At 40.7% G+C, this 21,907-nt stretch overlaps 1 protein-coding gene across 1 annotated transcript in view; it reads right to left on the bottom strand.

Moving 5' to 3' along the window:
* The window catches only part of YWHAQ (tyrosine 3-monooxygenase/tryptophan 5-monooxygenase activation protein theta), a 31,797-nt gene extending 10,532 nt beyond the window's left edge, over nt 1-21,265 (bottom strand). Inside the window, exons 1-2 of the mRNA XM_060027112.1 lie at nt 21,119-21,265; nt 20,342-20,699 (exon numbers count right to left, since the gene is read on the bottom strand). Coding sequence (XP_059883095.1) covers nt 20,342-20,635 — 294 coding nt within the window. The 5' untranslated portion in view covers nt 20,636-20,699; nt 21,119-21,265. The remainder of the gene's footprint in view (nt 1-20,341; nt 20,700-21,118) is intronic.
* Nucleotides 21,266-21,907: the final 642 nt, after the last annotated feature.

Genomic DNA, 21,907 nt, shown 5'->3' with positions numbered 1-21,907 from the left:
CACAAACAGGTAGAACGTCACTGAAGACAGTAAAATCTTTTTAAAACAAAAAGAAATAAGTAGAAAAAAAAAATTTTCCAAACCAGCAAAAGTACATTTTAAAAAGGAACCAAATTTCACAATTGAACCTCAGTGGAATGAATGCTGGACCAAACATCTGGTTCTAGAGTCTCCATCTAGAGCAAGTTCCTTAGTTTAATTTCTTCTATAAAATAATCAAAATATTTTCTAGTTTTAATAATCTATGCTAATTCTAAGGTATTAAATCAAAGGAGCAACCTGTTAAGCAGAGCAACTTCTAGATGAAAATGTTTCCTTAATATTTTTCATTCACAAAATTCTGTATATCGTATGTTAAGTATTTAGCACAGTGCCTACCACAGAGTAAGACTCGTTATTTGTCAAATGAACATTAACCATGACATGGCAACATACTGAAATGGATGCAACAGCAAGAGAATTTCACATGTATTATAGGGCTTAAGATGGCACAGGGCTTTTCTTGAATTATTTGTTTTTGTAATTCTTTATTTTTATCAAAGTAATAATGTACAACAGTTAATTAACTACCACTCTCAAATTTCTGAAAAAGGAAAAAAGAAATCTCCCCCATTCTGTTCTCACTGTTTCACTCCTTCAGCATTTTTTTTTTTTTGAAAAATCATGATCTCATACTGATATATCCAGAATTCAAATTCAACCTCACAGGATTCTTCTTCCCTTACTTGTATCTTCTTTTCACACACAATAAGACTCTGGTTTCCATTAAAATAATACATAATACTGTCCATCACCTAAAACTCAAAAGTGAAAAACAAAGTTTCTCTCCCTTCCTTGGATCCTGAGCCAGCCAGTTCTTCCCCTCCCAAGGTAACCATCATCACCAGTTTCTTGTATGTTCTTCCAGATATTTTAAACATTTAAAATCCACGTACATTCCCCCTCCCTCATGTTAGCATACTACATACATTGTTCTACACCTTGCCTTTTCCATGTAATAATCCCTCGGAGATCATTCCATATTCATACGTTTATAACTGCCTCATGTTATAGAACACTGAACAGTATTATGTATGTCCACTGTATGGGCATACCATGATTATTTAGTTTCCTCTGATGAACATTTAAGTTGCTTCAAATCTGTTGATATTTCCAACAATGTGCCAAATGTACATTTGATCCTTGGAAGACAGATGTTTAACTGTCCTTCCTTGGGGCAATTTCAATTTACATCCCCATTAGCAATGTGTAAGTGTTCCAATTTCTCAACATCCTTCTGAACCCAAGGTATTATCATTTTTTATCTTTTCCAATTTAATAAGGAAAAACATCTTACTACGGTTTTATTTGCAGTTTTCTTTAAACAGTATGTTTATATCCTTTGCCATTTTCCCAGTGAGTTTTTTCCCTTACTGATATGTAGGGATATATGTTAATGATATTAGTCCATTTTCCAGATGTATCTCATATAACTTCATGTACTTAAAGATTCTGTCTGGGACTTCCCTGGTGGCACAGTGGTTAAGACTCCAAGCTCCCAATGCAGGGGGCCCGGGTTCGATCCCTGGTCAGGGAACTAGATCCCATGTGCATGCCGCAACTAAAGATCCCGCGTGCCGCAAGTAAGACCCGGAGCAGCCAAGTAAATAAGTAAATTAAATAAATAAATATTAAACAATAAAGACTCTGCCTAGCAGTAAAACTGCATTTATTAATATTTTTCTGTTACATTAAATCAGATCTAATATTACCAACGTTTCTGACAAATGTGAGAAGCACAAGTTAATGTAACTATTCGATTTTAGCACAAATACACGAACAGAAGACTTTTAATTGAAATACAAGTCCGAATGTGTTTTTAGGTATTGTCTACCTCACCAGATGAAATAGTAACACATATTAAATGTTACCTGAATAGCAGTGTATCAGATTAACACACACACACACACACACACACACACACACACACACACACACCCCAACTCACTCTTGTATGGAGTATTTAAGAAATTTATGACTCTTCACCTTAAAATAGATGGGTAGAAACATGATTTCTGGTTGTGGCAATACAGTAAGACCAAGCAGACTTTCCCTTCTAAAAATAATCAAAAATGCTAAACAGAATAGAAGAAAAAATTACAGCAAAGCTCCAAAGGAAGGAAGGGGAGATATTCAAGTGCTAGATAGGAAGAGGAAATGAAGTTAGAGCAAAAAAGTAAAAACTTACAACACAATGACAGTGATGTGTAAGGGGTAAGGACCCTAGAAAAACTGTGTCTATCACTGCTGAGAAGTACCAAGAAAGCTATTTCCTGGGCTTTTGGGGGTGTGGGTGGATGTGGGTGTCGTCCCCCATGAAACACTGAAACCCAAATGCATGTTCTGTGCAGGTGCTCTTCAAATTTTTATTTCATACATGATGTGTGAGTCCACGAGCTGAAAATCTGTAAAAGTGGGCCGAGGCTTAGTGTGCCCAGCAGAAACAAATCATCAAAACCACTTCCATAATCCAAGGCACACACACAAGTTCCACAGGAAAAACTACATCTGAATTTTTAAAAATAACAAAACTAATCAAGGGACAGATCCACCATGAGGGATCAGCAGACAAACAGATGGTTAGTACCCAAGAGCTTAAAAAGTGAAACACCGTGTAATAAAACATAAGTATATTAAAAATGTCTAAAGACTCTTTTAAAGAATCCTTTAAAGATATGTATTTTAATATTTATGGATTAAATGGATGACGCCCAGGACTGGCTTCAAAATAATGGGTGTGTGTGTGTTGGGGATATAAACAAAACAAAATTTACAATTGCTAGAGCAGGGTAATGGGTACATGGGGGGTTATTATAGCATTCTCTTTATTTTTGTTAAGTTTGAAAATTTTCTTGATTAAAACAACCCAAAACAGAAGTCCAGACAAAGAACAGGATACAGTGAATTAAGAAAAAGTAGCTTGGAGGTGGGGGAGAGAGCTTTTAGAATTAAAAGAAGAAAAAAAAAAAAAGTAAAACAGAAGGCATATTTGAGGAAACGCCACAGAACACAGAACTAACAAGATGAAACAAGTGTGGATAAGTCAAAAGATGCAAGTAGAAAGAGATGTCTAAGATATGTCTAAGGTAATATGCAACAGGAATTCCAGGAGAAAACAGAAAGAATGAGGAAGAGACGTTATGTAGAGCTAATGGCTGAGATTCTCCCAGTTACGAATATAAATAATCTTCAAAGTGGAAAAGCACACTAAATCCCAAGCAAAATAAAATAAAAATAAATTCATACCTAGACCATCATGGCAAAATTGCAGAATGTCAAAGACAAGAAAATTCTTAAAAGCAAGCAGAGAAATGACACGTTACCTATAAAGGAAGAAACAACAGTATGACTGACAGTTGATTTTTCATCAGAAAACAATCAAGTATCTTCAAAGTGAGGAGAAAAACAACTGTCAGCTAGAATTCCAAAACCAATTAAAGTACCACATAAAAGCAGGAGCAAAACAAAGACATTTCCAGACAAAGACAGAAGTTCCCACTCAGACCTTTACTGGAAGAACCTTTTTAGAGTTGCAAAGGAAGGAGTAATGGAATAAAAGAGAAGTCACCAAGTAGAATAATTACAGCAACTACAATACTGAGTAAAAGGAAAATTCCTGGTCATAATCTATGAAAACAACTCTTCCAAAACTGTAACAACACAGAAGTATTACAAGATGCTGAATAACAATACATGTGTGATACTTCATGTTTGCAGAGCATAGTATTTCAGATTATTTAAAAGGACAAAAGTTCTTTCGTATTAAGTATGTGCAAAGGATTGAGTTGGCTAGTGAAGAACAAGTGTTTTCCTCCCCTCTTTTAAAGGATTAACTAAATTTTTAAGGATAGTTAATGTGCTCCCTTCCTCCCTTCTTTAATCCAACAAGTGTCTGTCTTTAAGAGACTACACTTTCTAAAAATCTGACAATTAACTATGAAAATGCAATCTGCTACTAGGAGGAAATGTTTCATTAGAATAATCATGGATCTCAACTACTTCTACAGCTCACTATCCATTTTTAAGGTAACTGACAAGATGTGGGTTCATTTTAGATATTTCTTGGCAGGACTTCAGCCAATTATCTACATGCTGATTACTCACAAATCTGCCCTTTACCTGGCTGGGCAATTTACTTTTGCAGCTCATACCTCAGTTTACTGTTAAAAAGAGTTAATGACAATCCCTACTTCTCAGCAGCCTGATGTGAAGACTGAATGACTCAATACAAATTACTTAGAACACTGCTTGGTACACAAACCTCCATCACCACACACCACAACACAAGTCTTTCTCTTAAACACCAGGCAAGGTGCTCCTATTTGTATTTATTGACACCTGGATGGGCCACTGGCCCTTTAAACTTTACTCATCTAAAATATATTAAATTTGCCTTCCTAATACAATCTGCTGTTGATTCTCCTCCCCTACTCAATTTTCTGTCTTAGGAAAGAAAAGCCCTCAGTTGCCCTAGTTAGAAACCTGGGTGTTATCCTAACGCTTCCTTGGCCTCACTCCCCTGGTCCCCCATATTTATAGTCACCCAAGCCTGTGGATGTAATTTTTTCCAAGTCAAGGCTTTGGAAACCTTCTCGAAGAAACAGAGTATACTTTGGGAACACACATCTCCCTGCTCTTAACTATAAACCACTGAAGGAAAAGACTTTATTTTGTCTATAATACATACATATATGTATTTGTATAGCAAATTAATAGGAATGCAAGACTTGACTCTAATCCTACAGTATGTAAAGTAAATCTACTTTACAAATAAGGATGAGTCAGTCAGAAAGAACAGTGCTAAGAGGCATGGAAACAGAAAAGGGTTACAGACATTGAAGGAAAAGGATCCAATATACAGTCATAATCAGGAAGTTGCTTATATGGAGGGCCAACCCTATCCATTGTACTACATCATTTTATGGAAGGGACTTGAGCATCTGCAGATTTTGGTACCCTTGGGGGCTTCTGGAATCATTCCCCCTTGGATACAAAGGGCTAACTGCATAGTCTAGGGGAGTGTGAATCACAGTCAATCAACCACCGATTCATCCATGCCCTACCCTGGAGATAATGGCCATTAAACACCTGAAAAGCCATCCACTTCTCTTGGTATAATGCCACATTACTAAGCAACTCCCTCATTATGACTTGATTCCTATGTGAGTCTACTTGCCTCCTGAATGAGATCTTACTGGTCACGCCAACACAAGTACTTCAATCTCTGTGCTAGTTATTCCTCACTGTAAATGAATAAACTAATATTCTTGGTTTTATATATCACTCACACGAGCTTGATTACTGTGGATCTATCCCCGAAAAATAGCTCAATTCTGGTGTTTTTGAGTCAAAAAGGCTAAAGGTCATACTACAAATTGCAATAAACTCACGGAGGTAATGCATCCCCTGCCACTACCCCATCCACAATCCCAACTTCTCCGTAGTGTGACACGGCTAAGTATTCGTATATATTTTGAAATATGAATAGCCACTAGACCTCAATATGCCTTAAACAGGAAATTTATTTCCAAACCTGTTTCTATATTTATATTGCTTATTTCTACTAATTATCCCACCATCTTCCTACCTCCTAGCCACCCAGCCTCATCACCACAACCTTTGACTTTTCACTCCCCATTTCCCATCCTACCACCAGCTGTTAAGCCCTACTGACTGTACCTCTGTACTAGTATTCTGATCTATCCTTTCAGTCTCATTCCTATTTCTATTACCCAGAATTAACCATATCATTTCACTTCAACTAATCCAATGACCTAACTGATCTACCAGGTTTTAGGCTTTCTTCTTTCTCTAATCCATTTTATATCCTGCTACAAGATTAACCATAAATTCTGGACATGTTAATCCCATGCTCAAAAAATCCCCATGGCTGTTAAAGAATAAACTTAAAGCCTAGCACTCATGGTCCTTCAGGATTAGACTCTAAACCTAGAGCTTTCAACTAATATAAGTGATAAAGAAGTACTGATCCCCTCAGCCATCAGAGCAGTAGGGTGAATGAAGGTGGAGAAGAAATCCATTTGCCCCAGTGTGTCACACAAATATGGTTATTCTGGGGCTTCCCTGGTGGCGCAGTGGTTGAGAGACCGCCTGCCGATGCAGGGGACACGGGTTCGTGCCCCGGTCTGGGAAGATTCCACATGCCGCGGAGCGGCTGGGCCCGTGAGCCATGGCCGCTGAGCCTGCGCGTCCCGAGCCTGTGTTCCGCGACGGGAGAGGCCCGCGTACCGCCAAAAAAAAAAAAAAGGTTATTCTGTGTGTGCCACAAGACAAAAGGAGCTGAGAAGCACTGTCTCAACTGACTGACATCCACACTTATTTCTACTGTTACCATTCCTGCACCAGCAGGAAGAGCATGGAGCAACAAGATGCCTCCCAAACATCAATACTTAAAGTGGTGAGCTAAGAAGCAAAACACTCATTACTAGCAGGTATGGGGGGCGGTTAATACAGCAGGTATGGGGGGCGGTTAATGAAAAAGCAAACACTGCTAGTATCTACAGCACTATTCAGAGAAGATGGTACTTGGGTGCATGAACAGCGAGGCTTCCAACAGCGAGGCTGGATGCAGCAGTGTTGATAGTAACTAGTCATTAAGATCATCCAACTACTGCCTCTTCTTGTTGGTTTCTATGCTCACCAAACAACCTTCTAATGCTAATTTGGTTCCTCCAGTAAATCGGCCTTCAAGCAATAAACACGGCTAGACAATGACTGCCTGATTTGTAACTCCTGTAGTTCCCCCTCTCAGTGTGCCAGTGAAGTGGATTTGGAGGCCCTAAATCCAAGGAGACAAACCCTGGACCGTAAGTGTACACTATGTGTTACTCATCTGGCACCCTGACAGACAGACAGACAATTCTGCCTTACCCTGATTTGAGGGACGGAAATCTGTGAAAAAGTCACCAAGTTCTTCATATCTCCAATTTCTATGTACTAAAATTTAAACAGCTCTGGAGCATTCATGAATGTGAACATGCCTTCCTGGGAGAAAGGGTGTAGACTAAGAACCACCTTGTATAAAAAGTGTTCACACTTTGGAGATATGATTCTACAAGTAACAAAAGACCTAAAATCCAACATTGCCTGAAATACATGTCAAATTAATAAAATAAAATTAGTAGGAACTAATGTGACACGATGAACTGTCACCGTGGTCAGAGAAATTAATTTGGATTCCTCAGATCCAAAGGGATATATGTGCTACTGTAGTGTCAGTGAAAGTAAAATAAGCCAGAGTAGTCCATGCAATCAAGTGTTTAATCATTTTGTGGGCAAAAAGAAATAAGGAGCTAAAACCCAGAAGATAAACAGGCAAAGGGGAAGGGGAGGAAACAGATAAAAAGAATTCAAAGTTCTCAACAAAAAGAGAAAAAGCTCTGATCTATGTCCCTGTCCCAATTATTTCCAAACTCTTTCTCCTGGTCTATAAGATGTCTAGCCACCACCACCCATGACCCAGGCAAAATGATCACCAATGACAGTACTATTGCTATCAACATCTATTGTGGCACCGTGGTGCCTTTTAGTGGCCCTTTTGTGGGCATAGTACACCCCTCTCTCCTCTCCTAAACAATCAGCACTTAAAAACAATAAAAATGCTCTCTTGTATAAGAATGTTCGTCCCATCTTCCAACGCAGCTACAGAGCTGTTATGACTGCAGTGGTGAAGACACATAACAGAAAGAGTTTAGCCTCTGACAAATAATACGGTTTGTGCAAATTGCAATGTGTCAGTATTAAAGAAAATCATGGTCTTTGTCCCCTTACTTCACCCAAGGCAGCCGAGCCAATTCCAGATATTCTTAGAAACAAATGTAATGTCCAGTCCTTTGTGTCTGACCTGCTGTATCTCCACATTTTAGCAGCTAGATACTGAGTGGCCACAACAGCAAGATACGAATGTTATCCCTTCTGCTCAAAGTTCCCAACCCTCTGGTCAAGATATAAAGGTTCGGAAGGACAGTTTAACACATACACTGGAAACACTAATACTGACTTCCAAATTTGTCAATCTGCATTAAAACCAATTACACATAAACAACCACAATTTACCAACATTTACAAATCAATGCTACCAAAAGAACCAAGGCAAGCATCAATGTCCATACGTCCTTCCCCTTAGAGAACTTGCAATTTACTAGTCTCCAGAAACTATGTTAGCCACTGCAATTTGCAAAGTAAAACATGACAAATGATAGTAAGAAAACAAGAGTGTTCCTTAAAAGGAAAAGAAAACAAAACAAACAGAACAGGAAGTCAAATCTTAGTCTGGTCATAAGTAATCCAACTGGACAGACATCCTGATACCTAAAAGAGAATATGTTCAAGTAATTAAAAATAGGTCAAAATTGCCTTGCTAGCTTAGTATATGGGTCAAGTTTTGCTATATCCTAGGAAAACTACCAAAAATAGATAATAGCAAAGATACCAGTGTACTTTCACATGAGCTTTGTCTTTTGTAAGTCTATGACAAATTGAATTAAGCCATTTCTACATTATAGAAATGACACAATTATTTGCAGACTAATTTTTCCATCTGTGGCTAACCCATGCCACATACGTTTACTTCTGCAGCTGAATTATATACAACCCTGTAGTTAAGCCTTTCGTCTACCAGACCTATTACAGAGCATAAAGAGAAGAAAATTTAAAGAGAAGGAAAAAAATTCATCGCATTTGCACCTAAACTTACATGGGTTATTGATTATTTTCAACTGAACTACTGGGTACAGCACAAAAAATAACCTTGAAAAATAAAGCAGTGCTTAATAGTATACAGAAGAAAAAATACAGACGAAGTCCTTATTCCTACGTACCCTTACAGCTTACCAATATTGATCTGCCTTAGAGGCAGCCACAAGAGGAACTCAGGACACTGGTACACTCCAGACAATACAGAATTGGGTCTCATTACTAGACGGTGGAAAACAAAACATTATATTAATACAACCACCCATGCTTACACAGGGGAAAGAATAAGAGCAAAGCTAAGAAAGTACAGAATACAGGAGAGAACCATATAATTCCATGTGGCTGGAACACAGAGGGATGAGTAGTGAGAAAGGAAGCTAAAGGGAAAGGCTTGAAGGTCTCCTAAGCCCTGTTAAGGAGCCTGGACTCCATCTAACAGGGTAATGGTTTCAAATTTTTTTGAAGTGTTTATTTTCTCTCCCCCCTGCCCTAAGTCTTTTTTAAGCAATACCAGTAAACAGTAAAAGAGATAAAAGGGAGCTGCTCTAGTTGAAGAGCATAGACTTATAAAGCCTTGACTCTCCCCAACTTACACACGAGAGAACCCAGAGAAAGATGAGATGATCTCAGAAGAACAGGGTCTATAAAGGAAGGCTTTACTATGAAAGGCAGAGGGAACAGAAAGAACACTCTTCTAGAAGAACTGAATTTGAGGTCACAGCTAACTGGCTATGTAACTAAGTAAATCAATATGGCTCAGTTTCCTTGCAGGTAAACACATGTCTCATCCACCCATAACTGCACATAGGAGAGCAGAAGGAAACAGATCTGAAAGTATTAATAGGCTGTAATTTGTAACTGACTATAATAACAAGTGTAGTGGCACCTAAATTCTATCTGGTAGGATAGGTGTGATTTCAACATATAGAAATGGGAGAAGGAAGGGCTTCTAACCAAGAAAAGCAGTGAGTAGAGGGACAGAAACAAAATATGGAGGGCTTTGGGTGAACAATTTGGCTAGAGCATGAAGAATGGAGCAATCACAAGTTTCCCTTAAGTGAGCTTTTATGCTAAACCACTTGTTATTTTCCCCATAAGTTGAGAATTTCAGATCAAGCATACGTGAATATTTCAACAAATGGTGCTGGGACAACTTGAGTAGCCACACGAAAAGAATGACGGTTGGGCCCCACTTCACACCACATGCAAAAATTAACTCCAAATGGACCGAAAGTCTGAATGTAAGCCCTAAAATGGTAAAACTCTTAGATAAGAGCACAGGTATAAATCTTTACGACCTTGGATTAGGTAATGGTTTCCTAAATATTACAACAAAAGCACAAGCAGCCTAAGAAAAAAAAATAAGTCATATTTCATCAAAATTAACAAATTTTGTCATTGAGCCGGGCCAATGCACTGTCCCCTACCTCCTTCCCTAATCTTTTTTTTTTGTGGTATGCGGGCCTCTCACCGTTGTGGCCTCTCCCATTGCAGAGCACAGGCTCCGGACGCGCAGGCTCAGCGGCCACGGTTCATGGGCCCAGCCGCTCCACGGCTTGTGGGATCTTCCCGGACCGGGGCACGAACCCGTGTCCCCTGCATCGGCAGGCAGACTCTCAACCACTGCACCACCGGGGAAGCCCCCTAATCTTTTGAAGTTGCTACTCTCTTGATCCTTTCTCTAATTATATGGTTCTCAAGTTTTTTTCTACTCCAAGTATCTTGGTAGATGTGGGAAAGGTCAGGAGGAAATAAAAATTTCCAGAGGACCATTGGTAGTTTGATAAAGACTCCCATCTCAATTTGTTCAGGAACATAAAATCACCTCAATATATACCATTCCTCATTTCAAATGTCAGTCCCTCGATTTTTAAATATTGCATTTTTTCAAATATATTAAAAGCTAAATTACATAAAAATTAACTTACATATAGCATAACTATATTAAAGGGATAGTCAATCCTTCCAAACTCTTTTTTAAGTTTCTGACATCCTTAAGAATCAAATACCTGGTCTCTGCAATCAGTCCCCAAATAATCTAGAGTATTTCCTGATTAAAGGATGTGTAAACCCTTACTATAACCTTTCTAACCTCTTTACTAGTCCATCAGAATCCTGAGAGAGCAACACAATCACTGAAGGTCTAAAAGTATATTGCCAAATACTTGGAAATAGTACCAGGCTGAAAGATTAGAACACCTAATATGTATTGATATATGTTTAGTTGCAGGTATCTAATACTATAGTTTTTAAAAGAGCAAAACCTTTCTGAGCTGTGCTCAAGTCATGTCTGGTGGAATGAGCAAAATAAGGAAAATGGGAGTACTAAATATTCTAGACGAGTAACAGTAGAAAGTCTGATCCAAAAATCAGTATCATTATGGTTTTAAAGCAGTTTTATGTACTTTCCCACTTATTTCCCACAGTCACCCTGGCACTTACAAAGAGCAATCTAAGACTGTCCTTTAAGAATAAAGCATTTAGGGCTTCCCTGGTGGCGCAGTGGTTAAGAATCCGCCTGCCAATGCAGGGGACATGGGTTCGAGCCCTGGTCCGGAAGATCCCACATGCCGCGGAGCAGCTAAGCCCTTGCGCCACAACTACTGAGCCTGCGCTCTGGAGCCCGTGCTCCGCCAACAAGAGAAGCCACCGCAATGAGAAGCCCGCACACTGCAACAAAGAGTAGCCCCTGCTCACCGCAACTAGAGAAAGCCCGCGTGCAGCAACGAAGACCCAGCACAGTCAAAAATAAAGAAAGAAAGAAAGAAAGATAATAAAATATAAAAAAAAGAATAAAGCATTTAGATTAAATTTACAGAAGTCCTTATAGTCATGGTCTCACCACGTGCACCACTGTTTCTCCATTTCTCTAAGTAAAGCCTGCAGCAAACATACACAAGAATGGTCAAAGGCAGGCAGTAAACTGAGAATACTTTACAACATGTTTTCCGCACCACACCACGCCATATCCATTCGAAGCAAAAGGCCCAGCTGACAAAGAAATCATGGAATACTGTTCAGCTGGATAGAAAAAATGTAAATGGATAGTCAAGATCTTCGTGAAAGACGAGTTTCACTGAAACGCTTCAACCAATGCTGGCTAACAACTAACCTGACTTCCTGTCTTCAAGAGCTAACTTTCGAACCTAAATGCAACCAGATCCAAAAGCCCATTATCTGCATATTTCATTCATGCCACCTCTGCTTTTGGGTTGGGTACTGGGGAGTGAGACATCATATTAAACCTTACTTTACCATTCTCAACATAAGGAAGCAGAAGCCATTCCAACATACTAGTTCTCAAGTTAGTTGTTCAGGAATGAACAGGGACTCTTTCTTACCCAATATCTAAAATAAACTTTTCTTTATTATCAAGTCTGTGATTTTTTCTGGTCTCCAAAACTATATTCCTCGAATAATTTGGGGGGGGTAAAGGGAGTGACTGGGCAATGGGAAGGGAGGGGAAGGTTTTACAAATTTCATTATCACCACACGATGACCACTACTCAGAAACTGCTCAATCACACAGAATGCCCCTAGAACAGCAATTTTCGAAATGTGTTCAGAGAACTTCTAACCCTCCCCTCAACTTTTTGGATGGGGAAGGGCACAAACTCAAACCATTTTCATAATACGTATTAAGGTACTATTTGCTTTTTCATTGCCATTCTCTCATGAGTGGAGTTTTCCAAAAGCTAAGAGACATGATACTACAACAGATTATGAAGCAATGCCACTTTTCTCATTCAATTTTTTTATTTAAAAAAATGTTAGGGCTTCCCTGGTGGCACAGCGGTTGAGGGTCCGCCTGCCGATGCAGGGGATACGGGTTCATGCCCCGGTCAGGGAAGATCCCACAAGCCGCGGAGCGGCTGGGCCCGTGAGCCATGGCTGCTGAGCCTGCGCATCCGGAGCCTGTGCTCCGCAACAGGAGAGGCCACAACAGTGAGAGGCCCGTGTACAGCAAAAAAAAAAAAAAAAAAAAAAAGTTATTATACTTACATGAAGTATCCAGAGTTGTCAATTTCAGAGACAGAAAGCAAAACGGTGGTTTCTGAGATGGGAGAATGGGGAGTTAGTGTTTGATGGGTACAGAGTTTCAGTTGGGGAAGATGAAAAATATCTGGAAAGGTGGTGACGATCGCACAACAGTAGGAATGTACTTAATGCCATAGAACTGCATGCTTAAAATGGTAAATTTTACATCATGTGTATTTTACTACAATTGAAAAAAAACACAGGTAATGTTAATTTCTAATGGACTTATTATTCTAAAATGGATTATAAAACCCGCAGTTTAAATTTCTAATAATGTAAATATCTACAGATATAATCTACACAACCAAAACCTTTTAGGTTCCACAGTATTTTCAAGTGTGTGCAAAGGGATCCTAAGCCCAAGAAGCTTGAGAACCACTGCCCCAGAGTACAGTCAGTTCCGTAAGTCTTCCACAGCATTCTTTACCCCCATTAATCTAGTTAGCATCCACCACCAAACGCAAACAAAAGCTATGGTGCCAAGTCCATCAGGGCCATCTCCTAGGTGGATAGGAGACATGTTCTCATATCTTGAGGTCAACAAGACATGGGTTTCACTATTTTTTTTTTTTTTGCTACAGGTATTAAAGGCATTCAACCATAGCGTGTAGAATATTATACCCCTAATATACAGCAACCAACAATTACAGTGAGCACCCATATACCCACCACCCAGATCCTACCATTAACCTTTTACCAAACTGCTTTATCAAATATCCATACACTTCTACTAGTTTTTGTGTAAACTGAGACATCAGTACAGGAATATCACTAACTAGAGTTTATTTTCTTTTGAAGCAAAAATTTACATACAATGAAATGAACAAATGTTAAGCGCATATTTGCTGAGTTTCCACAAATGCATATACATGTGTAACGCAAATCCATATCAACACAAAGAATATTACAATCACCACAGAAAGTTCTCTCCTGTCCCTTTCAGTCAGTCCCTGCCTCCATCCCCAGAGGTCACCACTCTTCTGATTTTTCACCCACAGACTACTTTCTGCTTGTTCTAGAATTTCATATAAATAGAATGACATTATGTCCTATTTTGTGCAAAGCTTCTTTCACTTAGTGTGTATTTGAAATTCATTTACATTATAGTATGCGTCAGTAGTCCCTTCCTTTTTACGGATGAATAGTATCCCACTGTATGAATATACCTGTTTATCCTTTTTCCTACTAATGGATTGTTTTCAGTTTTCTGCTCTTAGAACAAAGCTGCTATGGTCATTCTTGTACAGGTCTTTCCTCTTGTGTAAGTACGTAAGAGTGGAAAATTTCTAGGGGTAAAAACCCTTTAATTATGGAAAACTGCAAACATATACAAGAGAAGAGAGAATAGTATAATGAATTCCCATTAAAGCCAGTTGCAACTATATTAATTCACAGACACACTTGTTTCATCTATAACCCTCACCCATTATTTTGAAGTTCTAGGTATCATCATCATTTTGTCTTTAAACACTTCAATATGCAAACAATGTTTTCGAATCTGGTCAAATTATTTATCATGAGATATTTCAGGAACCTTCATTGTTGATTTATCCATGGATTAAGAGTTTAATTAAAGTAGAAATGGATGAACTATAGTTGTTTTTCTTTTCTCATCTTTTCAAATGATGCCTCTCTACCATCCCTCCTTGATACCTAGAAAGTCAATGGTACAAAGATATTTTCCGTTGTTACTCTGAAAGAACTAGTGCTAAATACAAAAATGGTATTGATAAATATCAAAAAGGAATAAATAAACATCAATATGATCAAGCAGATTTCCCAACTGTCAAGCACCTTGAATTAACTAATCCCATGCTATGCTATCATTTTATAAGTGAAACTGTATATGAGACTCAAAAAAAAAAAAAAAAAAAAGTCTGGTAACCAGCCCTTTATGAGAACAAAGGTAGTCCTCATTACATCCAAAACTGAACAAGGAGGTAAAATTTCAACCATTCTAGTCACTAGATTTTTGTTAACCTCGAACAACTGTCTGTGCTGGAGAGGGTAAGGGGAAATGGCCTTTCTCAACAACAGCTGATGACAGTATAAACACATAAAATCTTTTCAGAGGGCTATCTGGGGAAAAAAAAAAAATGCGTATCTTCTGATTGGAAATTTCATTTCCCAAAACGTAACCTAAGTAAATCCTAGCATAAAGCACGCAACAAGGATGTCCTTCCCAGTGTTGTTTATAAAAGAGAAAAATTTGTTTACAACCTAAATGTTCAGTGGGCCATTAGTATAATTATGCAACATCCAAATAAACACACAGTACAGGCTGGAAAGTCTGGAACCACATATGCCAAACTATTAATGGCAGTTATGAAGGAGAGGAGAATATTTGCTGTTATCAATTTTAACTGCCTCTTCCTAAATAGATTTCACTATAATTTCAGTTGGATCGTTTTTCTCTGTGCCAAGTTTTTTTTAAAAGAAAAAGCGCAGGGCCTTGGAGGTAAACCCCGAGGTGGAACTTTGAAAATGCAGGACCCACTGAGTAAGTGCCAGAAAGGTGAACTGCAGAGTTAAATAGCATACACACAAGAGTGACAAAGAAAAAAAAATAGTTGAAGTCTAGACAAAGGGTTCTGACAAGATGCCAATATATTAATAAGAATCTAAAGGACAGGTGTGATACAATTCAATACAACTTAATACTGCTTGTTTTATTTATAACCTAACCCAGAGTTTCTCAACCTCAGTCATTACTGACATTTGGGCTGGGTAATTCTTTGTGGTGGGGGATTTTCCTATGCCTTATGTGATGCTTAGCAGCATTTAGGTTTCTACTCACAGTATATCAATAGCATCTCCCCACTCTCACCCCAGCCTTGACAACCAAAAACTATCTCCAGAACTTGCCAAATGTCCCCTGGCGGGTAAATTCACCCTGGCTGAGAACCACTGATCAAACCTTATACTTCTATGCCTGTATGTACAATATGTATGTCCATTCCATTTCACTCTTCAGAAACAACTCTTAGCTTCAAGGAGCTTACACTCTTAATGCCAAAAATCCAAAAGTCAAGTTTTAAAATTTTACTTCAATATCCTGCATATAAGGAGGGCTTCAAAATTATAGACTGAGTTTTGTCCACCACAGATCTATCCTCCCTCCCTCCTAACTTACAAACATTTATTAGACTGTATAAATTCCTCAAAACACTGTGATCTTTAGTCAGCTACTATGTTATTTAGGGCCAAATGTGTTTCATATACTTTCATCTGGAGTCACACCACCTGGGTTCAAATCCTTGCTCTACCACTCACTAGTTCTGTGATACTGACCAAGTTACTTAACTTGCTTATGCCCCCGTTTTCTCAACTTTAAAACATAAATAATACTATCAACCTAACTAATGGGAACACAGTGAGTATATCAAGTGCTTAAAACAGTACTTAGTATATAATAGTAAATGCCCATTAAATGTCAGTTATTACCTATTATTTTAACTACAAGCCTATCAAGGCAAGAACCATCATCACCAGTTTATAGATAAAGAAACAGAGGCTGAGAGAAACTTGCCTGCAGTCACAAAATTATAAGGTTATGGAGCAATGACCCCAAAACAGTCAGTCTTGATTCCAGAGCCCATAATTTTTCCATCATGTCAAAAAGATTACATTAAGACTCATTAACTATCAAAAGCAACATATTGGTCTTACTTCAAAATAACAACTAGCACTAGACATATTTTCATTAAGAGATTAATTTAGAACACAACTAAATTCAAGCACATTATGGAATTAATATTACAGGGCTTTTACACACCAGAGACAAATCTCAGTTTCTATATATTTTAAACGATTCTTACTTAAAAAAAAAAAATCACAACATAGACCTTAACTCCTGAAACCGTTTATACATTATACTAAAGCAACCTACTGAAAATAGTCTAATAAAAAGACCATTAACACAGGAGGATAACATGGGGTTGCCTGAGACGGAGGTTATCTTGTACATTCTCTAAGTGTCCTGCTCTTACTCCAAGGTCATGAACTTTGTACATGATATTCGTTCCCAGGTCCCAGAAGGGCTTTGTGGACCCCTCTGATTTCTTCAATTACCCTTACCTCACACCCCAGTTCTTAATGACTCTTAAACACCTTGTTCAAGTTTTTAACCACTGCCCAGTTGTCATACAACTTACAGTATTAACCTTTCTCACTTAAACTTTGCTATTTCCAACACTGCTTACTAGGATCACCAATGACTTCCCCATCCCCTCTTCCTAAAGACATTTCACTGAAGTCGTTAGTTTTTCCACATTTCATAAATGATTGAGGACATGTTCTTCTTCAACCTGGACTATAAAAACTACTCATTTTAGAGTTGCAAGTCAGAGCACAGGTGGAATGACTGGGACCATATAACTCTATAGTCCCAAAGTATCAGAATTGGAACAGACTTAGAAATTTTAGCCCAACCTCTGCTTTCACAAATGACACTGAGAGACAGAGATAACTTGGTAATATCTTCCTCTTTAACTCCTCTTAGATTCTACGAAGAGTTTGGTCTTGGCCATTTGGGTCTTGTTAATTCCTTTTGCTCTTTAGATTACATATTTGGATTTTAACATTTTTTACTGCCTCCACAATTCAATAACCTCTCTCAGTACAGTGATTGTCAACAGGGTTGAGAGTTGTCTGCCATGTTCGTTTCGAGTAAATAGTCCAAATAATTCCACCCTGAACCTACTCTATGAAATAGAAAGATGAGGCTGAGAATCTCTGCTATTTAAAACCAAAATTTTGCCTAGCCCTCCACGTTACTCTTTTATTAGCCTTCTATAACAAGTCAGTGTCATCCACTTCCTCCACACTAAATTCTCCTTCCTGTTCACCAAAGGGGGGGAAAAAGAGAGAAAACCTAATTCTGGCACTCATGTTCAGCAACTTTAGATTTCATTCTTCTTTCCCCATTATTTGATAGACTCCTGATTAAATCACTAATTTACCAATTCTCAAATTCTTGTTCACTTGTCTATCACTTCCTTATCTATCAGTTCAGATTACAAACCGGAAATTAGCACCCAAACCATGAATTCTAGATACTGCCACCTGCACCTCATTCGAAAATCTTCAGTCTTCCCACTGTCAATCAAATGAGAAAAATTCCCTCTGACATTCTCTTATATAGTTCCTAATTCCCTCTGACATTCTCTTATATAGTTCCTATCTTCTTTTACAGGCTTTTCTCCTGCACCAGCTCTGCACATATTCTGCTCTTCTTCATACAGAAACCTTCTTCCATGAATAAGGCCCATCCTGTATACTTCTTCTGCTTGGAATATATTGACACTCCCCTCCCCTTGATCCCCCTCCCTCAATGCTCGTCCCAAAAGCCACTCCTTGTAAAGCTTTTCCTGAGGTTTCTGTTTCCTTTAAACTACATAGCATTTTATTCATAACCATCTTACGGGAATTAGATATTATTTACATTTGGGTACTTCTCATATGCACTCCTTATTATAAATTACTGGAGGACAAAATCTACCATTTTCAGCATTGCTCTTCCCCATGCTGCTTTAGCACAGTGCCTTGCACATGCTCTCAAATACAGCGGCCAACTTGACAATGGGCTTTCCTCAGGACTTTTTTCGGAGGTTGGCCGTTAAGTCACAATTAGTCTTTTAAGCCATTTCATTAATAAAAATATTTTATTTATTCCTTGGTGTCTGATGAATCAACTCTTCTATTTCACTTAGTATATATGAAGAAAACAACGAACAAACAAACAAAACCTGTCCCAATTTCAGGGGTTCTCTCCTACTGAAATGATCTATTTGGTCTCTATTTCAAGTCACTTATCAACTAAGCAAAGTCTCCTCTACTTATGCCATTAGAGAAACTAAAATTTATAAGAGCCACAAAATAAAACAAATATTCCCAGCTAACTTGCTAGAGAACAGGAAAAATTCTGTGGTAATTCTGAATTGCTGCAGGGTAAGTAACAAATTGCAAAACAATAATAGAACAAAGAGATTGAAATATGCTGTGAGAGTGTCCCAAAGTAAAACATGTATAGAAGAGCTTCTCGTTAACATATGGAGTTCTTATAGTCTTCCTCGATGACAGAGTGGATGTTGTCAATAACCATTACCATATGCCACTGAAGTCTACCATCACTTTCAAGTTGGCAAATTTTTTGAATACAAGCAATTCAGTTCAAAAAGCCTAAGTGTCTCCTCTATGCTAGGCAGGGAGTGGAACCTAAGACATGGATGAACATAAAATCTCGCCTACATAAAGCAAATAATCTCAAAGTTTTCTCCACCTCGTACACCTGCTCTGCACTGCTTCCTTCGCCCCTTTACCAGTTATCTCCATCAGCCATGATTTCGTTCAGATCACTTGTTATTTGTACTGGAAAAATAGGTGAAAGGAAAAAACTTTCCTGCCCCACGAATCTCAGGGGCAAGGAAGAAAAGGCTGGGAGAGCAAGAGGCATTTCCTCCTCTATTCCCTCTTGAAAAATCACCAACCTAGCATGTTTGTCTTTCAAAGCCCACCTAAAACACAACGTGGAACAAACACATCAAAAATCAGTAGGCCCCTTGGAAAAGTGGCACTTAAAAGAGGCAACCGCATCGGCTATTTCATATTTTATTAGTAGAAATGACTCTTTGCAGTATTAAAACACTTCAAAACACCTCAGGATATAATGCTGGTATCGACATTTTAAAAACTTATCTTACTGATCAAAAGATCCATACGATGACAAAGCTAAAAATGCTCTCTCTCACCAATAAGCGTGAATACAGCAGTCACCCTACTCCACCCAAAGCCACCCTAGCTAAGACTGGACAGTTCAAAACCTGGAAAGCTTTCCTCGCTTACTCCACACCAGATACGAATTCATTTCAACACCTCGGGGTTCACGTGTAGCTATGTAACAGCGAAGAAATGGTATCAAGCACCGAAATTTCCCAGGACATTTTATTCCTTTGATTTAGCTGTGCCTTTTTCACATTTACCAAACTCTCCCCCTGCCCCGCTTTTAACAAGGAAAAAATCAACAGATACTCTTGCTTGAAAAACGAGATACCTATTCAGATTTTCGAAGTAAATTTCCATTGCTGGATTTGGGAGGAAAATCGACTTACATACGTGATCTTTATGGAAAAGGCGCCCGCCCCTTCTTTCAACGGAAGCCTGAAGCCTACGAACTGATTCAATACGTTTAAAGGGTTCCCAGATCGCCTCAGGACGCTGGAAAACGATTTTCAGCCTTCTACAAACCTACTCTCATGTTTAAACTTATCTGGTGGAGGAGCAACGCAGCACCTAGGAAAGATATACTTACCACAGGAAAAAAAAAAAAGAAAGGAGAAAAAAAAAGAAAAAGCAGCTTCTTCATCTCAAGAACTGAAATAACGCGTTAAGGAGGGCAAGGCTAACCTCCTCAAGCCCTCTACGCGTCGGCAGGGCGTCAGGCAGGCCCCGGCCCCCACTTCGTTCCCGTTCCCTTTCCCGGGAAACTCCCCACGGAAAGCCTCACACAAAGGCGCCTCGGCGCCCGCCGCCCGGACGGTCGCGGACTCACCAGGACCGTGGTGCAGATGGACCGCAGTTCAGACTCCACTTTCTCCCGATAGTCCTTAATCAGCTGCAGCTTCTTGTCGGAGGTGTCGGTCTTCTGCTCGATGCTCGAGATGACCCTCCAGGCGGACCTGCGGCCCCCGACCACGTTCTTGTAGGCCACCGAGAGCAGGTTGCGCTCCTCGTTGGACAGCTCGGCGCCCTGCTCCGTCACGGCCTTCATGCAGGTGGCCATGTCGTCGTAGCGCTCGGCCTGCTCGGCCAGCTTGGCCTTCTGGATCAGCTCCGTCTTCTCCATGGGGCCGGGGACAGGACAGCGAGGGCGAGCACCGACCCGGATGCCGAGGAGGAGTGCGGAGGGCCTGCGGGCGGGGCGGGGTCGCGGGCAGAAGGCGGGGGCGGCGCCGTCAGACAATGCGCCCGCCGCCCCGGCAGCCCGCCCGCCCGCCGCCCCCTTTGTCTGTGTCCGCACGCGCGGCCCCGTTGAATTTCCCTCCCCCGCCCACGCTCCCCGCGGGGTGCCCGGGAGGTCCGGGGGCGCCAGCCGAGGCGGCCCGCGGCGGGGGGAGGAGGAGGAGGAGTAAGGGGAGGAGGAGGAAGGGCCGCTCCCGCGCCCGCCCGGCCCAAGATGGAAGCGGCCGTTGGCCCGCACCTTCCTTCCCGCCGGAGCCGTCCCTGAGGAGAGCGGCGTCGAGGCCAGCCGCTCCCCGGGGCTGGCCTCCCGCCGGACTCTCGGGCCCGGCCCGACACGAGGAGGGCCGGGGGCGACCCTGGCGCTCACCTTCACGTCTCCGCGGCCGCGGCGCGAGTCCCACCACTTTGATCCGCCTTTGGCTTTAGCCGAGGACCCTCCCGTCTCAGCCTACCTCCGAGCCGGGAGGCGGGCCGCAGCGCGGCGGCCCTCGCTCCCCCCGCCCAATGGCGCGCTGAGCTGTCCCCTAGAGTCCCGCCTTCCTCCCCGCCCCTAGCCAATGAGGACTGAGCGCGCGGAAGGGGGCGAAGAAGGCGGGGCGGGAGAGGAAGCGGAGGCTAGGAGGGTGGGTCGGCTTGGGCAAGTTCGGTTGGCCGGCAGGCTGCGGCTTCGGCCACGGGGTTTCCTCCAATTAGATCCAGGGTACAAGGACGTCACTGTTGCCATGGCGATGCTGTTACCAACTCCCCTCAACCTCCCCGCCACCCCCGGCACTCGTGGGCGCGGCACGGGAGCAGGAGGCTCGCATGACCTCCCCTGCGGTGGCCGGGTCTCCTGCTGCAGCACCGTTGCAGATGGTGCATAACATCTTGTGGGCTAATGCAGCTGCGGCTCTCGGCTCTGGTGAGGTCCGGCCTGGGAGGGTGACACCATCGGCTGTTTTGTTGCACAAGCGCCTGCCTTTCCTCCACCTTCCTATAAGTGACAAAGGTTTGGAGCTCAATACACTGAACTCAGCCTTTAATGACGTTGCGATGGGGACCGCGAATTAGAAATAATCCCATCCCCATTAAAGAGGAATTAGTTGCTGGAGAAAGTGGCATAAGCATGCATTTTACAAGATAAATTCGGTTTCAGACGGGCACCTAAAACCTGAAA

This window comes from Delphinus delphis, chromosome 12, assembly GCF_949987515.2.
Source record: "Delphinus delphis chromosome 12, mDelDel1.2, whole genome shotgun sequence".
Classification (NCBI taxonomy): Eukaryota; Metazoa; Chordata; class Mammalia; order Artiodactyla; family Delphinidae; genus Delphinus; species Delphinus delphis.
This window is presented reverse-complemented; position numbering and strand designations above follow the sequence as displayed.